The sequence below is a fragment of the Schistosoma haematobium genome, chromosome 1 (assembly GCF_000699445.3).
Source record: "Schistosoma haematobium chromosome 1, whole genome shotgun sequence".
Taxonomy (NCBI): Eukaryota; Metazoa; Platyhelminthes; class Trematoda; order Strigeidida; family Schistosomatidae; genus Schistosoma; species Schistosoma haematobium.
This window is the reverse complement of record NC_067196.1, coordinates 12,903,844-12,930,852: the sequence shown is the minus strand read 5'-3', so window position 1 is coordinate 12,930,852 and position 27,009 is coordinate 12,903,844. Positions and strand designations below refer to the sequence as shown.

The window sequence follows — 27,009 nt, the reverse complement described above, 5'->3', positions numbered from 1 at the left end:
ATGAAGAAAAAAGAGGTGTGTAATTAAACAAATATGTAAATATTAAACAAACTTTGTTAAAATTTTTACTGTTTATATATGTAATATAAAGTGCATTTAAACAAAATCCTCATTATGATTGGCTAATAGTTAATTAACCAATCAGAAAAATGACCTTGATGAATTTTAAAGTAGAAAAATGAATATCCCATTTTTAAAAAAAAATTAATTCATTTATTCGTTTAGAAAAATTGAAATAATATTTTGTAGAAAATATTGCAGGTTTCAATTATGGAAATTTTATAATAATGAAGTTGTACAAATGTATTTATTAGTAATTGCGTTAATTGTATTACTTCAACAACAACAACAACGCCAATAAAAGTATTCATTTTCTTACTTTATTGAAAGGATAATTACCGGAGGATAATAATATTTAGTAATTGAATGTTATGATTTACAAAAATTGAATGAAACAGTCAGGATCTATTTACTTTTTCTTTGTTGTTGTGATAATTTATTTGAAAATACACTTAACAAATATTCTCATGGAAGAGTCATTTCAATTGTTGATAGAATGATTGGATAATCGACTAGATTATAATGACGTAAGCATACTCATAGTATTTTGTTGAGTCATTGTTATGAATTATTCTAATTATTATATATAGAATAAATGAAATTTGTCAAGTAGATGAATTCGGAAAGTACGTTCTGTCTTATTTGGGACTTGTCAACTAGATGTACCTGAAGTGGAAAAGTTGATGCACCTTGCATTCCCCTTTTGATCACATCCTATTTTTTTATATATGGAATAATGGATATATTAAGGCAATCAACTTTGAATTTACACATACAAACTAAGAATGATCAAGATTCAGTCAGAATATTGAAAACGAAATACTCTGAAATCATTGTAACGTAAACTTAGATATTTAGTATTACAAAACTTTTAGTGAGATCTAAAATGTTTCTAATTTAAATGTAGTCAATGTTGGATTTAGTTCATCTCTTTTAACATGATCATAACTATACTGAATTAATTATGATAATCAAACCCTTTTCTTCATGAATGTTATGGTTATTAAATATATATATACCGAAACTGACTACATAAGAATTGATCCACTCTCAGTTACTACATCTCGGAAATATTTATTTTTTCTTATATTTGAGTTACGTTAGTCTAGTTGCCAATGTAATGATCTCAACAAGAATTTCATGAACATTTCACTCTTTAGCAATTAGTTCTTTTATTTATGTCATTCATAGTTATTGTTAGTAAACAAAGTAATTTGTGAATCATTTCAGAATTTAATTAGATTAAGTACTCTAACATATCTGTTAAAAGTCACAGGGTGTCATGTATATTTTCCTTATATGAATGCTATTATTCAATGGAAAACATTTTTTTATAATAGAAAACTGCCAATTGACATAGTACACAAGCAATATTCAAAGTGTTTATGTATATGTATCTACATCATAGGAAACAAGTAATGGAAACAAATTCAGTTTTTAAAAAAGTATGTAACAGGTTAATAATCTATAAATATTCAAAGCGATAATAATAACCGTAATCAAATAAATGACCTTTATTTGCATTTAATGATTAAACTAAGGCATACTAACAATTAGTTATTGCTAAGACTGATAGCTCTTGGGTTCGAATCTAGCGGGGGCGGGATCGTGGATGCGCACTGCCGAGAAGTCCCATACTAGGACGAAACGGCCGTCCAGTGCTTCCAGGTTCTGCATGGTGGTCTAGATTTAATTGATTTCAACTACTGAGATTTTTAAAAATCCCCACAAAACCCCTTCTGATATTGCTAAGATCATAAGTTTCTCAGTTATTATTTCTGTTATGAGATTCTCTACAACTAAACAAAAAACCTCATTCGTACGAAGATTTCTACTTTTAAATATGTGAAATGATTGAAAGATTTCAATTAATCATTCTATTCTAATTATGAACACTGATTTCTCTAAGTTTACATTTTCATATACAAACTTAGATCATTAGGAATTTTACAATGCTGTTTAGCACTGGACTATTTTGTATGATAAAATGATTAGCTAACTAATTGAAATCACAGCTTTTTTAATTACATTTCTCCAACTATACCAATCTGGATTTTACCGAAATTTAAACAGTCGCAATAATACTTGTCTATTTTCCACAGAAACCTAAAGATCTTAAGTCAGGTTCTCACTTGTTGGGTAAGGATGCTCACTGTTGAAAAGTCCCATACTAGAAAGGAACGACCATCATGTGTTCCCGGATTTTTAGCAGTTATAAAACTTTGATTGGTTTATGATTTTAGTAAAATTTATCAAATAGTTAAAACGTTATATTTTTTATGCGTAAATAAAAACAATCTTTACCACTAATAATCTATTCGTAAGATGATTGATGAAGATATATTCACAAAATGAAGCTAATACTTGTTTAAACCATAGATATTTAATAAATTCAAAAACCCGATTTGAAACATCAAATAGTTTACAATGTGTCATTGAAAACTGAATCATTTTAATCGGGATTATCGTTTGCTTACTTATACTTTAATACATTAATCAATTAACTAATTTCTCAAGCTGTCAGAATAGTCTTACAATGATTGAAATTTATTTTGAGTTCAGCTTGATACAGTTGTATTTCAAATTGTACGAAATTCGATTCGCAACTATGTTGTTATGCTGTTTCTTTTAAGAATCTGGATTAAATTAGTATGTTATTGTTGATCTATCCAAGAATTAATTTACCAAACGAGAATGAATAAAGAATATTTTGTTTCTTTTCCCATTTTCCTCATTCCATTGTAAGTCACATTAATTCATATTGAATGAGTCAATAATGTGAATATTAAAAATCGGCATCATTTTAGTGATAAATAAATACATAATTTTTTATAGATTTAATTACATTTTGATCTTAGTATCAGAAGGGGTTTTGTGGAGATTGTAGTAATTTCAATAGTTGAGATCATGATTCAATTGAAGTTAGACCATCATGGAAAACCTGGAAACACTGGACGGCTGTTTCTTCCTATTGTGGAACTCCTCAGCAGTGTGCATCCACGATTCCACCTCGCGGGATTCGAACCCTGGACTTATCAGTCGCATACCAGGCGCTTAACCAACTCTGATCTTAGTCAGATAGTCTTTGAAAGTCAAGAAACATTGGATAGCTATTACATTCTAGTATAGGACTCTTCTTTAGAGTGCATCTATGACTTTGTCACACTGGATCGAACTCACAACTTCAGAAATAATGTAATATATTCGAAAAGGAAATTTATATTTCGTTAAAAAAATGTGTAAAGATGTAGTAACGGTATAACACTAACCAATATCTGCTATTTTATTACTTTATAAGTAGTAAATATTGTATTGAAGTAAAAAAAGCAACTCAAAATCATTCAGCCAAGTATAATCAATAACTGTGTTACTCTAATTTAGCTGAATAAAATTAGAATATTAAAATACCACATAGTAATTACTGTCATCAATATTTAAAATAAGGAATATTATGCATTTATAATGAATATTCATCTTATTCTGTATATGATTGATGTATCTCGGGATGTTTACGCCGTAAACAAGGTATTTCTTATGTAAGCAAAATAAACCCAGGTCTAAAGTCAATTTCATAATGTATCATTATTATTTTCTAATTATCATATCGATTCATTGGAAGAAATTATATTTTTCGGTTCTTGATATTTAGGACTATTTTTGAGTACTCTCCATCGGAATATTTACACTTTAAGTCGATACATCGTTACGTTTTTTTTAATTAGTAAATAATGCTTTTTTAGAAGTGATAGGTATAAATGTTAATACTGAGATTGAGGTACATCGACTTCACCTGTCTCAATGGGTGTCTTCCATTTTACTGATAACCACAACAACGAAAAATGTGTCATATTTACGATTACTAGTGTAGTGAAGGAGAACACAGGTGAGGACAACCGAATTATATTTAGCACAAAATTACAGAGTTACTTGGTAAAATAGAAAAAAACCATACTATAATACTTAATTTGCAAAATGTTCAATAATTGTCTCGAACTTCGTTGTTCTTGCATTTCCATACTAATTGCTTTCTATTCCCTCTCTTCCTTTCTTGATCTTCCCACATCTTCTGTTGCCGGACATTACATTCCTGACTCGCGTCATATACTAATTATATCAATATAAGTAGCACGAACCACACTAGTACCAGTAACATTATTTTATGAGGTACTGACAATATTTAATATAATCACTTGTGTACTTTATTGGGCTGTTTATGACACTATTAAACATTTATATAAAGTACAGTGTATTAAAATACTGTTCTTAGTGTAATACTGAATAACAAAATCCGGCTGGTTAGAATTTAGCAGTACGAATTCGGAAAAGATAACATCCAATATACAAATAACAAACCTGTTAGAATTTAACGTAAAGAGGTGTAAACCTATTACCCATTACCCATTTGTGTAAAATATATACACCTCACTAAGCCAATATTTATAATTTACACAACTAAAAGAATTTTCATTCACCTAGTTTTGATTATTAAGTTAGTCTTATCTTAGTAACCAAGTGACCTGATATTATTGCTGTTTTAAGAAGTGATATATCAAGAAATAAAGTGTTTTACACATGGTTTACGAATATTATTGATTTATTTATTACCAAACGTTTGAAAAGTCACCTGTTGAATATAGCTCAAAATCGTTTGCAATGACACAGGTGCATCCGCCCTTTGTGTTCTCTCAAATTCTAATCTTCTGAATTCTTCATGTCCCTTTATTCCTCTTTCCAAATTTATTTCACTGGATTATACTCCTTGACTAACATCTTTAAACCCTGATCTTTCCGATTACTGCTTATACTCTTACCACCTCTACCATTACGGGTTTGAATCGACAACCACATCTCTGTGCTAATGTAGTATAGCAACTCGAACTGATGTACGTACGTACAAAGTTCCACGTTGTTACTGACTGACTATTGAATATCTACCTACAATACTGATGAATTATTGGATTATATTAAACAGAATATATCCTATTATAATTTAACGATTGCTTTAGTAATCATTTGCTCAAAATGAACATCAGATTTAGATAGTGACAATTTTTAAAATATAAATTACTAGGAATATTTATTTGCCGACATTTTTTAGCGCTTTGTTTCTTCTAGATTTACGTAAAATGTATATAAATAATAAAAAAGTCTACTAGATATATAGAAGGTAAGAGAAAACAAAGAAAACAAGGAAAATAATATGAAAAACAATTTGAATATTTATTAGTGTAGGTTTAGGGTGAGAACATAATGTATGTGATCAGATTGTTCCAAATATATCATTTTAACATATATCACATAGTTCTTATAATCTTAGTCTTACTATGACAGAAAATTGCTGTTAAACAATACAGTAAAGGTAAGTGTTTAACATAATATCATTGTGTAATGAAATTGAGCATAATAAATTATAATTCATTGTTGAGTCACCTATACTGGTGGCTACATTACAACTTGGTTGATAGGATTCTATCTACACTAAGAAGCACCTGATATACATGGTGTTGACCACCACCTAGTGATCAACCAATTATAAATACATCTCAGTTCTATAGAAGGTCAGTAGTAACGTCTCTGACAGTGAATCTGGGTGGTACAGGATCGAATCCATCATAGAGCATTAGTTCCCTCAAGCTTAAGGTACACCTTGCTGACAAGTGTCAAGTAGCACAAAATCTAGGTCCAAGGTTTCCTATTGACTACCTCCAACCATCATCTTATCTCAACATAGTGTACACAATGTCGAGTCACCTAGACTGTGGCCACATTGCAACTTGATCAATAGGATTCGAGCTGCACTAAGAAAGCATCTGACATTAATCACCACCCAGCGATCAAACAATTGTATATAATCGTTGTTTATTTATTGAGAAAGAACAAACAAAGTAATGCTAAAATATGATAATGGAGTTTGATTCAATACTCTACTACTACTTATTCATGTTAATACGTTTTAATTACTGTATATCAAAGAGTGCTTACAATACTACAACAATGTCAAATAGAAAGGCAGTAATTTAAAACGAATACAAATTATAACATGTTCCAGTCGTGTTAATATACTGATTTAACCGTAAGTCCCATTCAATTGTAATAATAATAATAACAGATCGAATTATACATAAATCTAACTATATAATATATATTATTGATATATTAATGGGATATTAATTTCATTATGTCTATTGTTTCTTTTCTTATCATAGATAAATTACCAAAATAGACATTGTATCAATTAGTGCTTCGTATCATCACTCCTCGTTTTTTCTCTCTCTCAGAATGATTCAATCCCATTCATTAAAAAAATAGAACATACTGTAAACTGTAATGTGACAATGATATTGTGTATAACTGTATTATTGATGACATGATAATTATTGTCTTTATTAGTCAATATTTACTGTGTATAGAAACAAGTGAAAATATGTTTCAATCTTTGAAGGTAAGCTGTTCATTATTGATTGTATCATTCTGGTATATAATAATAATAATAATAATAATAATAATAATAATAATAATAATAACAATGCGATAAATATGAATTATTTATGTCGCGAATATGTTTGATTCCAAGTAATATTTGGTTTTATTCATTTTAGGTGAAGTTCACATTGAATTATTGATACAATTATAAGAGATGATAAGTAGTGATTGAACTTCAATAGCTTTTTAAGGACCTATTTTTTTATTTAAAGAAAGTTCTTTATCTCTTATTCATATTATCAATGTATCATTTCTATTCGGATGTACAGTATCGTTTAGTGAAAAGTTTCAGTTTCCCTTACTGTTTCACAATAAAATCTATAAAGTCATCGGTTATATCTTTTGTAAGTTCATTATGTTAGTAAATTTGTAACGTATTATAATGAACCCGTTATTTTGGGTAGTTATTCATAAAGATGAAGGCAAAAGAGTGACTATCCGAAAAACGTATATTGATAAAGACGAGCATCAGAAACAGAAATAATTTTTTAAAGGTTTGAAATTGTGCCGATTGATCATTTGTCTCTTTACTTCTAAGACTATTCAAAACATTCAAGGAAGAGTCAATGTCTAACAGTCAGTGTGATTTTCTGAATTAAAAAACAATTTGTTTCAGAAGGGGTTTTGTGGAGATTGTAGTAATTTCAATAGTTGAGATCATGATAACACTGGACGGCCATTTCTTCCTATTGTGGAACCCCTCAACAAAGTGCATCCACGACTCAGCCTCACGAGATCCGAACCCAGGGCCCATCAGTCTCGCTCGCGAGAGCTTGACCACCAGGCCACTAAGCCGAGTTCGAATCCCGGGAAGCGGGGTCGTGTGTGCCAACTGATGAGGAGTCCCACAATAGGAAGAGACTGCCGTTCAGGGCTTCCAGGCTCTCCATGGTGGTCTAGCTTCAATTGACTCATGATCTCAACTAATAAAAACAATTTGTTAATCTTATTATCCTAGTTATGTTATCTCATACATCTATTTGGAACAGCGTAGCTGACAATTTTTTTGATGTGCCTAATGATTTGTATAAGATTCTACAGTAATAAAATTCTAACAGTGTGTCATTCTCACTAATCAGTGAATACTTTTTCGATATGATATTCTCGGCTTAATTATTTTGAACAGTCTATTGGTTGTAAAAGCAAAAGGACAGAAGGTCAACTGACGAAATTTGCAACCCTTATAAACGTTGTTCCCATTTGCAATTCTCACCTTTATTATTCTAATCGTTGGTCTATAATTCACAAGGCGAAACAAGCATAAGTAAGCTCTTTAAATAGTCACCTTTAGTAGTGTTGGCCTGCGTTTTAGCTTTACATTAGTAGTATATAGTAGTCACACTTTCTTCAGTTACTTAGTTTCACTTATTGTGGCCTAAGGCATTTGATTTACATTACTATAGTTTCTAAAGCTTTATTTCTTACATATTCAATTATCTTGACAGCCAGAAAATAACAAATTTATAGGGATGTAAAAATAGATATAAAAAGTAAGCGATCTCTTCACGAAATATTGCATTGTTTATAAACACTCAAGATTTATTGGACATTTCTTATGTAATAGCTCGAAATTATTAGCGGGTTTATGTTAAAGCAGGAATTGTTTTATTCTAAATTCGCAGGATTCGGAATTCGAAGTCCACCCTCTGAAAAAAAGATCATTAACAATTAAACATCATCGAGCACAAGAATGAAATAAGAGTTATTTTTATGACATTAAAGTAGTTATGGTTATCAAATGGTTTTACAAACATCACTCTTGGCTTCTGCTGTTTTTGGAAATAAAATTATTAATTTTACTAATAATCAATTCTTTATAAATTTAACATTAGTTAAAATAATTATTAGCCTAACTCATGGAAATAACATTTGTATGTTCAAAACAGAGATGGATAGTGGTTTTGAATGGAGTCCAGAACCCATGCTCCTTCTTATTCGAATTCGTCAGCTGGCTATACTTTCAGCTGAGTATTGAGGTTCACTCTAGAACTTTAATCCAGTTACTTCTGTCTCAGTTAGCCACTGAGTATACATAGACAATGGTTTGTTTAATGAAAATAAGTTGTAATTCAATTTTGAGGATTTAACATCTTTTTTCCGGCGTTTAGGACTGCAGCCAATTTCAAGTGAACATCAACACTGGGAAGCAGATACATCAAGCTAACGAGTCTCAGATAGTGCAAAACACTTAAGTTATATTTAACTGCTATCCACTAACAATCTCTGTTTAAAAATTCTTTTCACTAATACCAAAATCAAGATGATCCTCACAACATCTATATATTTCAGAGCAGATTGGTCACATTTTCTATCCTTACTATCAATAATGAGTAGTAAATTAATTCAATATTTAATTTTGTTTATTATTTATGAGTAGAAAGGTGACATTTTCTATTTGAAACAAAGTAAAACTTTCTAATTAAAGTAATATACAATGTATCAGAAGGGGTTTTTTGTGAATATTATAGCAATTTCAATAGTTAAGATAATGAATCAATTGAAGCTTGTGTCCGAATCCCACAAGGTGGGATCATGGATACACACTACTGAAGAGTCCAACAATGGGACGAAATAGTCACCCAGTGATTCCAGTCTTTCCTTAGTGGTCTAGCTTCAATTGAAATCAACATACATTGTTTTAACTTAAATTCCAACAATATGCGATTTACATATAGAAGTGTTCATAGTAAATACAGAATTGATTACTATCAAATAAACTTAATTATTTACCATAAATCACAATAGTTTTGTTATACATTGATATCATTCACAAAATATAACAAAACATTCTAATTGATAGAGTTCGTTACTATATTGATATATTTATCATTGTATTATGTTTCAATTAAAGCTGTCACTTGATATGATATTATCCAATGTTGTTTGTTTGTTTGTTTTTGTTTTCTTATCGAATTTATATTACTGAAGAAAAACGTTTACAATGACTGATTAATTTTATTTTAATGAATATAAGATAATTAAAATACATCAATTGAATATTTACTATCAATGAAATTCTAGATTAGAAACAAGGTAGATCTATAGGTTCATCAAAATGAACCGTTTAATCGAGAATGTGAATGATTTTTAGTTTTCATTGAACTATGCTCAAACGATAAATAGTGGGGAAGCCTTACGATAAGATTATTTAGTGAGTTGAAGAATTTACCGCTTACGTTGATGAATAATAGAGCTAATACTTCGAGTACTCTGTACTGATGAGAAGTAATGGAAATTTTGGATTCAAGTATTATGTCGATTGTGAGGTTCTGTGTGATAGTGTCTATCATTGATAGGCGTACCAAAAAAGTATGTTAATCTTGTACATGATCTCTATTCGAACACTACTGATCAAGTTAGAGCTTATGACGAACTGTCATCGGAATCGGTTACTTGATGTAGTGTTCATTAGAGTTGTCCATCGTATTCATTTTTATTTATCATAGATATATATATTCAGAAATAATACTCTCATCATCTAACTTTCTAGGGGGTTGATTTTCTGTTAGGATGTTCACTTGTTGAATAAGAAAATACAAATGATATAGTTCAGCTTGACGAAGATGATGACATTATGCGAAGTCTTCTAACCACCTTAAGCAATGATACAAGAATGTTCCGGATTAGGTTCTCTATCTCCTTCAGGATTGATATGAGTCGGCGTCTGAAATTAACGATAGGGTATGAAGAAGTTGGACGTATTGATCGCTTTGCTTATCTTTGGAATTTCGGCAGCCCTGATGGTCTATTGCTTGACAAAACCTCGGCATAGATTCAAACAGCTCAAGTGATTTTTGCTAAATTCCATCACTTGTGGAGTAGGCAAGATATCCTTCAATGACTCAAGTACATCAAACCCTCTGTCTTCTCCTCACAATCTGTTTGTTTTAATTTCACTAATTTAAATTTCCTTGGGTTGTATCGTGGATGACTAAACTTTTCTATTACAACTAATAATCTTACCATCTCTACTATTCTGCAATTTGGCCTAACAGTTTAATCTGTCTGTGCTAATTGGGTATGCAACTCGAACGGATTTACATAAATACCAGGTTCTACGTTGTGAGCGACCGAAAAGTATTATGACATTCAATATAACAGTATGTACGGCACACTATAAATACTATAAATAATTATCAGAATGGGGGTTTGTGAAGATTGTAGTAATGTTAACAGTTGAATTCATGAGTCAATCTAAGCTATAACAGCATTGAAAGCCTGGAAGCACTAGCTTAGATTGACTCATGAATTCAACTATTAAAATTAGTACGACCTCCACAAACCTCATAATCTAATAGTAATCATCATGTGCTCACTAATGAATGGCTTCAAGATGGGTTTCCTAGAGATCTAGAGAGAAGCCGTAACCACTGTTGTTCAACACATCTCGGATAGAGACAGGTATCTGCCTCAGACAATGGATGAAGGACTGAGCATGATCATGGATCGATTGAAGTTAGACATTAACACCGTTGGATGCCGGCTCAGTGGTTTAAAGGTTAAGCGTTCACGCGTGAAACCTAAGGTCCTGAGTTTGGGCCCCGCATGCGGGATCGTGTAGGTGCACTGTTGGGGGGTCCCATACTAGGACGAAAAGGCCATCCAATGCTTCCAAGTTTTCAACAGTGATCGACTCATGAGTTCAACTATTAAAATTGTCATAAATAATTATGAATAATTCTTTGAAATTATTTGCTTTCTAAATATCTTCAACATATATATTCTTTACTTTTCATTCCATTGTCCGATCAACTATCTAGGTCGATTTACCAAATTATAAAACACAAATCAATTTTCACAACGATATGAATCAATCAAATGATTCACAATTGAACTCCAAGCGGATACATATAATATCTTGTAAGTAATTTTCATTTCATAATTCTTTATTTTGTTTTACTCCAATAATCAGGAGAGGATATTTTTATTGTGTTCTACGTGAGCTACTTAAGAAATAGTTGAACACAATATTAGGTAAACAGCGAACATCAGACGTCCCAGCATTGTAATTACAGATCGTATGTATATGTACGAACAACCGATTATTATTCATTTGGTATTGTTTGTTTGAATGTTTCCATTAATGTATAGGACTTTAATCGATCAGTCTGTTATTGGCATATGTTCATACTGAGCGTATTGCCTCGATATAGCCTTAGTTTGAGTCCCAGAGTGAATATCAACTCTGAGATGCAGGTAAATCCAGTTAACGAGTCCCACATAGGACGAAACGCGCGTCCTGTATTCCACTGCAAGCCACTATCCATCTTTGTGTATAATTGATTATTATGTTCATATTGAACTGTGTTTTTATCACGAAATTGTTCTCCGGTATTAGGTGACCATAATTTATAGAGTTGATGTTCAGACTGTACCCAAGATATGTATTAATTTTCACAAAGTAAACTGTTAGCCTTCAAGTATACGGTCTTAGATTAATTTACGCTCAGCGATCCACAATAGATCATATGTTTTCACAATTAATGACAAAGACTAATATGCTGAAATACCCCTTGAATGATAGACTTACTATTTTACGAACTCCATTATCAAGTATTAACCCAATGCGTATAAATGTGCAAAATAGAAAATCATCTACATTCTGATTAATTACTACGGTTCCACTTTACTTTTTACCATAGTTTTAAATATTAATCTTACTCAAATACAGTTGCGTACATATGTTGTAAGTGATAAAATGACCCATAATATCAATAAATAACTAATCAATGCTTTATGGATCTATAGATGTTCTGAAATAGTTCACAGTTAGTGATAAAAGTTATCTTCGTCTACATTTTTCAATGGTGTAAGGCTGTGGATATTATAAGAAAGTTAAAGTGGATTCATGACAAAACTTATATAATTTCAGTACTAGTAAACACTATCTTACCCGTTTAAAAGTAATGAATTATTCAATATTAACTATGTTCCACATAGACGTTCATTTTATACATTTTAATTTATTAAAATATTGAAAATCTACATTGCACAAGTTAGAGTGAAACACAAAATCCATTAGTACTTCAATTTGTATTGGATGTTTGAATATTTCCATTTACGTTTAGGACTGCATATACATCAAGTTGACGAGTCCAAAATAGGACCAAACTCGCGTCCAGGATTCCACTGCTAGCCACCATCCACCTCTGTTTATAACTATTATTCCTGTGTTTAATTAGATTTTCATTATGTCCCCCTTAAGGACACTACTTTATTTAAATGCATGTAAGCAAAAATAGTAAGCCAATAACACTTTGCCAATAGTGACCATTATAAATAAAACGAATATTTATAGACACTCAACGTATTCTTTCTCATTTTTACTCGACTAAATTCCAGACTTGCCTCCTACATATTGAGGGGCTTATAAAAATCATTAAAAAAACAATCCTAGTCTTTCCACACATATTCCTATATCTTCTTTCTTAACCAGGGAAGATATAATGAACGAATTGTCTGATTCTTTCAATCTCTATTTATTTGTTTATTTTTTAATCAGCTTTTCGTGTTCAGTCGTTGCTATTTATATATTTCGGACTGATTATCTAAACATTTTCTTTTTTCATAGTATACAAATCATTTGTGCTTAAGCTCTAACTAACTTCCGACTTTCAAATGTCTGTTTATTTTATCATTCTGCCTTCATAATTTATATTTCTGATATGTTACTACTATTACTACTACGAATAATACTAATAGTAATAATAATATTCATAGAGCACTTATCATCCTGATCCATATTATCCTTCTCCATTGACTATGGTCAGCAGTATAATCTATAGCACTATTCTAACTTTCTTACAATATACTTTCATTTTTTTATTTGAGGTAGGCGGCGATTATTGGCAGATAAACCCGAATCTAGGTTTCATATTAATTGATACTAGTCCGCAAGACATATCTACAGTCTTGAACAAATTGTGACTAATTTGATCTAGTGTTATAAACACATAATTACTGAAGGATTTGCTTGCAATGATTTATATTGTATGTGTGTACAGATAAAGTGAATTGAAGCTTGATAAGGAATATACAAACGATCTTCTTTGGTGCTCCAGACATTCTTTCACGTTATTGTTTTGAATCTATATTTTTACCAATGAATCTAGGTGGAGATCCACTATTGATAAGTGTCTGCCGTGTTTTATGGAGTTCTGGAATTGATAGTGTGATTTTATGAATAAGTAATTGTTTTTCCTGTATACATCAAAATTTATAGAATTATAGGTACATGAATATCATGTATTAAGGCATATTTTCTTCAGACTATAAGTAACTGTCATATATTTATCCTTTTTTTATTCATCTCTGAATTTTTGATGCAATAAAGCTAACACTACAAATGAATATCATTCTAGAGAAGAACACAAATTTCATAATAATAAATCGGTAGAAAGCCATGGCGACTACCATCATTCATCATTATCATCAACATCAATAACAACACCAGTGAACGAAGTGAAAACAACAATCAATTTCATAACATTTAAAATATCCGATTGTTACCTACATAATCCATCTATGCATTTGTACGAGAAATTCCGTCTACAGTTTACATTTCGTACATCTCAGGAACACGGTTTAATATTATTCAACTCAGATAAATATGGGGTTGATTTTTTAGCATTTGAATTAATCAAAGGTTATTTACATTTCGTCTTCGACATGGGAAGCGGATCTCAACGTTTTGCATTGACTGCACATAGTGTTACTGATTCTAAATGGCATAATGTGGAATTGTTTAGGTAAGTGGTAAAAATTCCCGTATTTTAAATTAGAACAATACATGACGTATGATAGCAAAAGTAAGATGCGATTAAGTGTTGATCGTGGACGGACAGACATTAGCTGTTTAGTGCGAGATTTCCATGTTATTATTGACCCCTGTAATGGACTCACTGGGTGTAGACTGCTTTATAAATGAGTTAAATAAATTGTTGTATAGCATGCACTTTGGTTAGCCATATCTCGCCATGAATCATGTTTCATATATAACTTAATCCAGTCTGTGTACATAATATCGACCGATTATCCAGTCTAGATGTAGTATAAACCCGGTCATTAGTCCTATTATTAATTATATTAGTGCAGTATACTTCGGAAATAAAAAAAAATAAATTTTTCCTTCACATAAACGTATCAACGAACAACATAGTTTCCAGATTTCCATGAGGTTTTACGCTGAATAAAAACAGAATGTAGCTGAGTTCTAGCACATTTTATCTGTAGCAGTCATGAAGTAAACACAACCAAACAGTTCATAGCAATTTATAATCTATCTCGTATTTTTTTCTTCTGAGGACTTGATCTCGTTGCACGAAGCTATAGAGATTTGAGCTAATAAACCAAGTCTCCGTATTCATGAGAAATTTACAGCACCTTTATTCCTTATTAGTAGAATTAGATTTAGCAAACAACCCTATACATTAATTCATTCTGTATTGGTTGTTTTAACGTTCCCATTGATGTTTAAGACTGTAGTTGGTCAGTCTCGTGTTGATAGATGTGCATCTTGAACTGATTACTTCGATACTGCATCAAAATCACAAGCATTACAAGCATAGATGGATGGTGGCAAGCAGTGGAATCCAGGAGGCGCGCTTCGTCTTGTTTTAGACTCATAAAGTGGATGTACATACATCCTAGAGTTAATGTTCATCCGGTGACTTAAATACAATACTGTTCGCTTTGAAGGCCATCACGTACTGAATTCCACCGCTAGCCACCATGTATTTCTGCTTATAATTGTACATATTATTATTCACCATATTCTTTGTTTATTTCTTCTTCAAACCATTTTCGAATATATTCTTCACTGACCGACTACATAAAAACATAATACGCAACTTTTATATTTCTTTTCATTGTTAGTACACTTGCACTCAAAATGTTGATTTGTATACTTCATTTATTAAATATTTACTTGTGTAATGTATTTCGCTGTTATTCTTGACAAATAAACTGCCTTGATTATTTTAATATTACCGTATATCAATTTAGATATGACTGTATATCACAGTAAAGCTTGATGAAGAACTAAAAGAAAACACGAATTGTTGGCTTATATGTATTGAACTAATCTATTCCTTATACTAATGAACCAAAAAATAGAAAGATCACTTTAGAATTGTAAAACAATACCTAATTTTTAACACTCTAGTTAGGCTTGAATATCACTTTTACCTAATGAGATTATATTGTCTCAGCTACATTTCTAGAACTCTCACCATTCAAAACTAGTTGGAGTACGATAATCGTGCAATGCAATGCAGGAGGTCGACATCGTACTTTTGACTGTGCTTAGATGCTGAGGCATTAAAGTATCTTTATAGATATTCAGCATCTTTAGCAATACGACCACCACAAAATGGGAGAACTGGTTAAACGATATAGTCTCGAAGATTACCACGAATTATTTTTTTCCCAGAATGTTTGATTTAGATACTATTATCCGTAAAGTACCGGTTATAAAATCAATCCATACTCATCAAGCGGCTGTGATTTATGTTGAACGAAATATCTATGTAATTTTATTGTCATTCAAACCACAATGAATAAATGTGGTTTATTATAATTTCCAAGTCAATTACGTTATTTCACTGTTTTCATCACGTCAGGAATACGTATAATCTGTGAAGATAATTTACGCAATATGGCGTCTGTTTAGTTACATTTAGATAGGCTTAAATGATGATTACGTTTTACCTACTAATTATATTCAAACAACTCCACACGACATCTAATGACTGTTCACCTTACTATTTATTCTCTTATCTGTCCATATTCTTTCAGAAAAGATCTTGAAAATAATATACTCCAACTATATATTGATCGGAATCAAAGTATTGAACAATCTTTGAAGATTCCCGTTTTCAATGGTGACATTGCAAGAAATTTCAATTTAAATGATCCACTATATATTGGTGGTATATCTCAACTTGTATTCTTGAAATGGAGAGAGAAACTTAGCTCATACCATGGATTTCAGGTAATTTGACAGAAAAAATACCTTCAAAGATATTCTTTCACATGTATCAACTTTAAACTATATATCAATACAATGTGAGATACACGCGACTTGTAAATAAGTATATAGGAAATGTTTATGGTATCAACTTGAAGTAGGAAGATTTTCTAGCAGTATATTTATAAATAAGACCAAACGCGCTTACTGCATTCCACCATCTATCTCTGCTTTCAATGATTGTAACTCAAGGCAATATCGAGGAAATACGCACAGTATGCATATATGCCAGTAAGAGACTGATCAATTGCATTTCTAAACATCAATGGGAAGGTTCAAACAAACAATACAAAGTGAATTCAAGTATATTTAATGTTAAATATGAGTAAACGATATAACATGAGTATTTAAGTCATACATTAAAGATAATTTCTTGACTTAGAACTTCCAATTTGAACAATCTATTAAATAATTGTACTAAGTGAGTGACTGTAACTCAATGTGAATCTTCAGAAAAGCTCTCGAGAAAATTTACGAAGTTTTCAAGAATGTTCGTCAATATTTCACACTGTAGAAAAGAGCTCTTTTCAATTATATCGTAGGTTTTAGTGAAGGTAGTGAAGACAGAAACAATGGTCAGAATGACAGTCAGCTACCTATCTGAATGAAAATATTGTGTGTTATGTTTGTGCTTTCCGACTGCCATCTGTTCATCTTATTATTGATGAACTTTATTCGGAGAAGTCAGTTGTACACACGATTTCATTAAAACGTAGGACAAGGCTGACTTTTGCTGAATGGCAATCATGTTTCATACAGTGGGAGTAAATATGGAGCGAATGAGTTGCCACAAATGCGAAATGGTTTAAAGTGAATAAAAATTAATTTATCCTAAGCTTTCCTGAACTTAAAGTATTTGTTGATTGCAAAACAACTAAACAATGAAAATACTGAGGAGTCCTATACTAAGACGAAACGGTCGTCCAGTGGTGGTCTAGCTTAAACTGACTCATGAATTCAACTATAAAATTAATGAAAAGAATGTTTAAATATCATTGTCTCATTTAGTATATGTGCATACTGTGCATATTTTCTTGATTCTTTTCATTAAGTCACAAGTATTTTTAAGCAAACATGGATATTGGCCAAAGAGATAACGAGATAGCGTTTGAAGCAAAGGATACCGATTTTGAGTATTGAAATGAACATCAACTCTGTGATGCAGGTACACCCAACTGACGAGTCTTATATATGTTTGTTTTTATTGAAAACAAAAAGTGTTACGTTTCAAGCAAAAGTAATCGTCTTCACAACATACATTACTTTTCACTTGGTATTGTTTGGCTTGTATCTTCCCATTGAGTCTTTTTTAAGAATGCAATTGATCATTCTGTTATTGGCATATGTGCATGCTGTGCGTATGCCTCGATATTGCCTTAATTCACAAACTTTTTGTAAGCAATGATGGATAGTGACGAGTCCCAAATAGGTCGAAATGCGCGTCCTTGATTCCATTGCTAGCTATCATCCATCTCTGCTTAAAATGCTCGTGACTTAAAGCAATATCGAAGCAACACACACAATAGGAATATATGCCAATAACAGATTGATCAATTGCAATCTTATACAATAATGAGAAGATACAAACAAACAATATCAAATGAATTATCAAATTTCATGATTTCTATTGAAATTTAACCATTAAAATTCTATTCAAAATACTTCATATCTATTTTTCTAATGATTTCATTAAAAACATACATTTATATTTATGTCGCCTAAAGTTATCCACATGACCTAACAATAAGTTTATTCCATAACTAAAACTAAAAACAAAACACTAAAAAAAATTATTAGTCTCTATCAGAAAACAATTAATTTTGATATTCATCCATTCATATATAGAGAGGGAGGGAGTGAGTGAGACCAATTAGACAATATCTAATTTATATTAAAATTCATTAGAAATAATTCACTTAGTAACTATTACATAATATAAAACACTTTGAACTGGTTTGTTTATTTGTTTGTTTTATTGGTGAATGTATGTGATTTGTGTAATCTCTAGTTGACATATATGAAAAATATTCATAGTGAACAAAACAGATTAGATTAAGTTTCTTTGATAAGAAAAAAGAAAAGAAGACGGAAACTTTCTATGTTTTCATAATATTGTACTGTTAAAAATTCAAACTTTAATAAGGTATTATATGCTAATGAATTGAAAGTATAAAATATTGAGTTATGTATTTTTGATTATTGTGGAATGACTGGAATATTTTATACCTGCTTCGGTTTAGGCACCAGGGCAGTATCACAGCCTTCACACATATCAAATGAGATTTGTGTGACGCATATGTAACTGGTGCCCCCTTGTGCCAGTATTTATGTGTCCAAATAAATAATAAGGAATATTTTGTAAATGTGTTAAATGTTGGTGTGTTTGAAATCTTATACCAAATTTCAAACTATTATATTAATTATATCGTTTTGTTTCCTGAATAAAATCACTTTTAGAAACCTTATTATGTAATGATGGCAAGACTATCATAATTTATGAATGAACCAATCATATATAAAATAATAAGTGATGAGACTATAATTTATGGATGACCTCTGAGCGATGCTAAAGTGACTTTGAGAGTGTTCACTTAATAACTAAGATCAAATGAAGATTGCAAACCTGTATGATGAATTAGAATTATGATTTACAGTTGATGAGACTAGAGTTAGGCACTAGATTTAAGGTTTTTATTCACGAACTGACATTAGCTAAAATGCTAAAACGTTATTTAACCATATGGATAAATGAGTTTCGAGCCAAAATTTAAGAACTGTTATCGTAAATCTGATTGATTCCTAAAATGTTTTGGATTTTGACCAAAAAACTCATTTATTCATTTGGTTAAATAGAGTTTTTGCATTTTAATCAATATCATTTTTTGATAAAACCCTAAATCTATTTCCTAACCCTAACTATCATCTGTAAATCAAAATTCTAATTCCTCACAGTGGTTTATAACCTTTATTTGGTTCTAGTTAATAGTTGAACATTCTCAAGATCACCTTAACGTCGCTCAATGGTCTTCCATAAATTATAAATTTACCGTGGTGGTTAATAGGACAAACAAAATATGTATTCATTTAATGATATTCGTTATTTTTATAACAAATTTTAATTAAACTGACCCGATTGTGGTTTACAACATTTTAGTGTTAATGCATTTCTCTATCTAAATTAGTTATGATGAGGTTAAATTGATCTATTGTAGACAAATTTAGACATGCAATCATTAAGTGCACTTGACAATATCAACAAATCGAGTCAGATCTTCGGTTTAATTTCACATATATTTCATGCTAGATCGTCGAACCCAATACAGGAAAACAGAAGGATATTTCCAATATCATATATCAAGTATGACATTAAAACCAGTTTTTTTTTAAAAAAAGAGTTATTATTTGTAAAAATTGTTTATAATTGAAGTCGTTTCCTCTTACCAGAACTTCAGGGAACTAGATCTGAAATGAGGTCATCAATGAGCAAACATTTTAATATTCTAGAACAAATCAGCTGACTAGAAATTCCTAGTTATTATTAATTATTTAATCAATGTCAGTTTCGGATAAAAAAACAACCACGTCCAAACGTAATTGAGTGATTTATGTAATAATTCAATAATTTATTTCATCTGAAAAACGATTTGTTCAGTAGATGAGGTTGGTTACTTTCCAAAAGCTCAAAATAACCAAATAAAAATATACTTATGAATGTGGTGCAAGACACCGGATCATGGCTAAAATACATTATACGATGGGAAGTTGAATGTTATGTCTCAATGAGCTTAATCGAATCAAATGCCTGCATCATCAGACAGCCCTGAAATCAGACTTGATAAATCCTACCATGTCATTTATATTCTATAGTTTCATTTTAAGCAAAACGAACTGTACCAATTACTTAGTTGCATTTTGGGGATGTGGATGGATTTAGTGTTGCTGAATCCTCTGAACTTAATAGTTTAATAACGGAAATTTTATTGTAATTGTAGATAACATCATTATCGTTACTTTTATGTAGTGATGATAATGTCCGAAATGACATTGAAAGGCCCACTATTAATCCACTTAAGTGGGAGAATTCAACAACATTATAAACTTATTGGTATACATGTTCATTTCTATTTATTTATTCATTTAATTTTTGATAAGGGTTGTCTAGGCAATTTCTCTATAAATGGACTACCTCCATTTGATTTATTAAATATGGCTAAGTTAAAATATGCGAAAAATTGGACATTACCTGTCTGCCGAGATCAAATCGTGGACAATTGTCATTATCGACCGAAAGGTGTATTGAACTGTAATCAAATTCAACGTATTCAAAATCATTCAACTATTACAAGAACAAATAAAAATGTTGATGGAGACAATGATAATAATAAACTATTTCAACCATATTGCTTAAATGATGGAATTTGTTTACATACATGGTTAGGTGTTAAGTGTGCCTGTGAATTGACTACATTTGATGGGCATCGATGTATAAAAGGTCAGTAAAAAAAGTAATTGTTTTTCATTTATGTTCAAATTTCATTGTAAATTTAAGGGCTAGCTGTTTGTGTAGCAGGTTTTTTAAGCGACTTATCTTTCCTGGGACAAATAGAAGTGGGTCAGACAAAGGTCAATATATTTCCATTGACCTTTATCTGATTTCATTGCTTCGTCATGATTCACAAAAGAGACTTATTGTTGTAAACTTGTTTGTTATTTGATCATTCAATTATCTATTTTTTTGTCCACGTGTATGCGAATCGGAATGTTTTTGTGTAACCTACTTTTTATCACTCTCTATTCTCTTTTTGATTGTAAATAAAGTCCATAAATTAATTACTACTCGATCGTGGATACAGTGATAGAAATATTTAAAGTTCACTTTACATGATCTCTACCTGTGTGTGGTGTTTGAACTGATGAATTAACTGACTCCTAATAAAAATCGATTCCATCCCAACTCGTATTTGGCTACTTGACTTTTTAAGTAAAAATAAATTTGAATTTACTCCGAGAACCAGCCCGGGAATGTATGTGTGAAGTTATAAGGTCGATTAATAATAATTTACACTTCCCTAAGTACACAGAGAATTCTTTTCTGTACCATTATTAGACTATTTATTCGAATTCAGTAATAAATATATGCATGTATCGTGTAAATGAATGGAGATAACTTCCGTGTTGAAGATCAGTTGTCTATACCGTTAAAATACTTTTGTGAACACAAAGTATGGGTTCATTCCGCTTTTCTTAGATAGAGGTAATTATTAAGGAATAAAAAGATGACTTTGACATTCCACATGCTTCATTTTTTGTCTGATCATAAAGTTTTACAAGTCATCAGACCTTGTACAAGTCTTGGTTGATATTAATTAGAAGTGACACATATGAGTATGATACCTATAACTAGGCGTATGTGATAAATGTTAAGTTATTACGTATTATCCCTACAGATTGCTTACCGTTACCTGGGTAACAGTTAGACTAGAGAGTAGCTATTACTTTATTTTGAAACATCGATGAGTTTAAAATGTATATTTTCCCAGTAATATTAAATTGGATGCTTCAAAGTATTCAAAGTTTACAGATTTAACAAGCAGCATATATCAAGGTTAACTAAAAATATACTTGTTAAATCACTATGCATACAGTTGTACATGTATATTAAATGATATATTCAAAGAGAAAGTTTCTTCGATGAATAATCTTAAATGATTCGAATTGTATCGCAGTCGTGGATGAAATTCCGTTTATTTCTCAATCTTAAATTATTATCGATTTGGCGACTATTACCATGTTCTGTAAGATTAATTCTCTTGAATAAAGTCAACAGTTTAATTTCAGTTATGTCAATTTATTCATTAAATAATAATCTCAATTAACTAGACATAACAATTCCTACATTATACACTTTACACACGTGGTTTATTTTATTATGTTAAATATAACTTGACAGCTTGTAAGAAGTTTGTCAGACGCCATGACTAGTGGGTTTCAAGGATGCTATGCGTGAGAAAAGTAAACCGCGAAGTCAATGAAAGGAGTGGCACGATATCGTGGATTATACTAAGAAATCATTAGGTTGTGGCTCAGTAGTCTACAGGTAAAGAATTTATGCACGAGACCAGAGATCATGAATTTAATCATTTGTGATGAAGTCATGGGGGGGAGCACTAATTTTTAATGATTGTCCAACTGGAATCAATTTGTAATCCTAAATTAAAAGCTTATATAGAATTTTCCTAACTTTTTTTCAAATAGCCTTTCAAGTTTATAATTGATACATTTCGGGACCATTTAAGCAATGATCCATGTAAAATTTCGCTGTTTTTACATGAAACAGTGTCTAATTCACTTAATTAACTATGTATCGTTTTGATCTCTGTAACAGACAATGTCATACACTATTCAATATAAGGTTTTGTGAATATGATAGAATTATCACAGACTTTACATAACTAACTGATGTTAATTAGACTACGATTAAAAACCTGGATTATTTTATGATGGGAAGTAGAACATAGTTCATTATTATTTATTTATGCATTTAAACACATAAACATTCGCACAAGGACGCACCAAATATATACGTGCCAAATAAATCATTCAATTCGCATGAGGGCTGAAATGCTGCCCGGGAGCCCAAGCTGGTGATTTTCTTAGGGTCTACACCCCGAGCCTTTGACCTAAAGGTCTGATCCATAACGCATTAGAGCAACGTAAGCAGATTCAATTCCATGGTAGCCAGTGACCAACAATTGGTTCATACGCCATTTGTTTCCTCAGGATCCTGAAGCCCATGTGCACCATTAGTTTGAAATCAGGGTTTCCTAACTCCCCTAGATGGATCCTCCGTATCTACCAACCCGGTTAAAGCACTAGATATTTGCTTTTCATCCTCTCAATTTCGTAGATAACACCCCTGTGACAAGAAAGTAGTGAATAGGACTTCCTTGGCAATGGTTGTATGAACATGACCATGTGAGAGTATTTCGATAGGGAGAACTAACTCTCCCAAACCTCGACTGTACCAGGGTATTCGAGGGCTTTAAAAAGTTGTATCGAATCAAATTCCTACTTCATCAATCAAACCAGGAAAGCTTGTTTGTTTTGTTTTATAAATTGTACATTTAAAAAAAAACTCAAATCTGTTTCAATATTCTACTAATATTTGTTTGTTTGTTTTTCTTTTCGAAAACATCTTTTCTAGCTGGAACAACATTTGCATATGGTGTTAAGTATGATACAACTATAAGTTATAATTTATCAAATAATATCAATCAAACAATTGATAATGATAATGACCATATTGGTTATTTACGTTTAATTTATACAGATCGTGTAAGAAATACAAGACAAGATGAATTTGTACTTGGTATTCAAACAATTTTAACAAATTTAACTTATAATAAAAACCAACACAAAAATAATGAACAAATTTCTCATAATTATATAACCACTTTATTATTTGTTACTAGTTTAACACAAATTGGTGATTTTATACATTTATTTTTAGTAAGTTTATACATAGATACAATGTAGTTTTTGTATTATCATTATTTATTTATTTAACAGTAATGATGATGAATAATTTCATGTTAAATAAAGGTGAATATATGATTAAGATCATGAATTGATTGATGTTAGATCATCATTGAAAACCTGGAAGCAATGGAAGAGCGTTACGTCCTATTATGGTAATTCTCAACAATACTTATCCAAGATCCCATGGATGGGATTCGAACCCAGAGCTTTCAGTCTCACGCGCGAACACCTAATGTTCAGACCACTGAATCGGTATCCATTGCTGCTCATGTCTAACCTCAATCAAGCTATGAAATTTCGACAAACCACCTTAAAGAGCAATTGTAATCAGCTTTTGTCTAGCTGATTCATTTTCTATAAACAGTTGAATTTGTTTTGTCAAAATTGGCTATCCAAAACCTATTTTGGAAACTTCTAATCACATATATTGTCAGGTTATTCCTTTGTTTAATAGTGCCTTTATATGTGTTATATATGGCTGTATAATACAAATCAGTATTATCTTTGAAATCTACTGATAAACTTTAGAGAGTGATCTGATGTGGTGAATAGATAAAATTACACATTTAACTTATCTGGATTTTTCGATCCAACATTACGTCCGTTTTTAATTCAATATGATAATTATTCGGTGTAATGTGTTTTTATTGAGATCATGATCTGATTGTTGTTAGATCACCATTGGAAACCTGGAAGCACTTGATGGCCGTTTCTTTCTATTGTGGGACTACTCAGCAGTGCACATCCGCAATCCCACGGGCGGTATTCGAAAACGGGGCCTTTGGTCTCGCGCGTGAACACTTAACCTCTAGACAACAGACCTGGGATTCAACGGTGTTCATGTCTAACTTCAACCAATACACGAAATTGTGTGACCATCTTCCATTGTACTGAGGTAAATACCTGTCTCTACTTGACACGGATTTGCCTCAATGGTCACGGCTTCTCACTAGAAATCCGTGAATTCCCTCAAGAAGCTAGTCACTAGTGAGCACATGGTTATTATTAGTATAGGGTTGTGGAGATTATTAGGTTTTTGATTGAGATCATGAATTGATTGAACTGATTCACGCGTGAGATCGAAGGCACTGGGTCTGAATTCTGCGGAGCGTGATCGCAGGTGTGCAATACTGAGAGTCCCACAAAAGGAGGAAATGACCATCCACTACTTCGAGTTTTGCACTGATGGTCTAATATCAATTTGTTCATCATCTCAACTAAAAACTTAATAATCTACACAACCCTATAATGATAAGGTGAATATAATTTAATTTTATACACATAGTTACCTTTATTATCCTAAAGAGAACTTGAACGAAGATTGGTGCAGAATAATATGAGTTTTATCGTATTTCGTTAGATTCTCATCACCTACTTACAACCTAGAAAATTTGAAAATCAACGTTATTATAGATATTAACATACTTATTACATACAAGGGTGATTAAAAATGAGTATATGTGTATTATAATATAGCGAAGATTTCAATAGAGTTTAATGAAATCATAAAAATTGTTTGTTTCGGATATAAAGGGTTTGGGAGGGGAAGTTCCAGAACATTGAAATAGTGATTAGAACTAATAAAGTAAACAAACATTAAATGATTATATTCACTTGGTATTGTTTGGCTTGTATCTTCCCATTGAGGTTTAAGATTGCAATTGATCAGTCTGTTGTTGGCATATGTGCATACTGTGCGTATGCCTCGATATTGCCTTAATTCACAAGCTTTTGTAAGCAATGATGGATAGTGGCTAGCAGTGGAATCCAGTTTGACGTGCCTTTCGTCCCCTTTGGGACTCGTCAGCTGGATGTACTTGCATCCGAGAATTGATGTTCACTCCGGGACTCGAACCCAGTAGCAACAACAACACCAAGTGATTTTAAACGTTACCCCATTGCACAAGCAGGTGATTATCAGGACTCAGTAGCTAAGTGGATAACGCGATGGTGTTTGGGGCGAATGGTACTGGATTTGAGTCCCGGGGTGAACATCAACTCTCGGATGCTGGTACATCCAAATAGGACGAAACGTGCGTCCTGGATTCCACCGCTAACCCGTATCCATTTTTGATTAAATAATTATGTAATAAAGCAACTGAAAATAGATTATTGGTGATGAAGAGAGATCTGAATTGAGATCAGTCAGCTATGATGTGAAGAAAAATGACAATGGTGTAATTTAGACTTTAGAAAGAGTTGAGATAATACATGACATATTAAATAAAAGAGGCGTTTAATGTTACTAGGGCAAAGAAAGATTTATTACTGTCTCTATTTGTAAACATAAATTTGGTTTTAGACGTTCGGTTGCTATCGATTCGGAACGTGTTTTCATTTTCATGTTCCATAGTAAACTGGATATTTGGATGGGCTTCATTGAAAAGTTTTAGAAGGTTTATTGCATGTTGTTGATTATTACATACGTAGAGGGTATCACCAAAATATCTCAAATAATACATCATAATACATATATTCATGTTTAGTCAAACTCATGTGTATAAGTATGCCAATATCTGTAATAAAGTTAATTTTAAAATATTACAGTTTGTAAGCAGCTGATGAGAAACAAACGGAATAAAATGAAATTCACATTATTCTGCTCCAATCCTCGTTCTTGCTTTCTGTAATTTAATTGATTCAGTAATTAGTAAACTGAAGAGATCAGATAGATCAGCGTATAATAATAAGTTTTCATGTGTGACTGATAACTGTGACTTCGTGATTCACTGGATAAATAAAACAGTTCAACGGTAAAGGAAACAAAAAAAACATTATGTAGATGTGATTAACCTAATTAGCGTTAACTCTTGATATTGGAGGGTTCCGTATAAGCCCATAGTACTTGAGGAATTAGGATTGGATTTACTTGGCAAATGGATAATGACAGCTAGCATACA

General features: G+C 31.5%; 1 protein-coding gene across 1 annotated transcript in view; it reads left to right on the top strand.

Annotated features, from left to right (window-relative positions):
- Positions 1 to 215: 215 nt before the first annotated feature.
- The window catches only part of NRXN3_1 (Neurexin-3-beta), a 38,124-nt gene continuing 11,330 nt past the window's right edge, over positions 216 to 27,009 (top strand). The window contains exons 1-7 of the mRNA XM_051210499.1: positions 216 to 587; positions 6,267 to 6,502; positions 11,304 to 11,403; positions 13,877 to 14,291; positions 16,339 to 16,534; positions 20,723 to 21,062; positions 23,775 to 24,079. Of these exons, the coding sequence (XP_051073172.1) occupies positions 6,428 to 6,502; positions 11,304 to 11,403; positions 13,877 to 14,291; positions 16,339 to 16,534; positions 20,723 to 21,062; positions 23,775 to 24,079 (1,431 nt within the window). The 5' untranslated portion in view covers positions 216 to 587; positions 6,267 to 6,427. The remainder of the gene's footprint in view (positions 588 to 6,266; positions 6,503 to 11,303; positions 11,404 to 13,876; positions 14,292 to 16,338; positions 16,535 to 20,722; positions 21,063 to 23,774; positions 24,080 to 27,009) is intronic.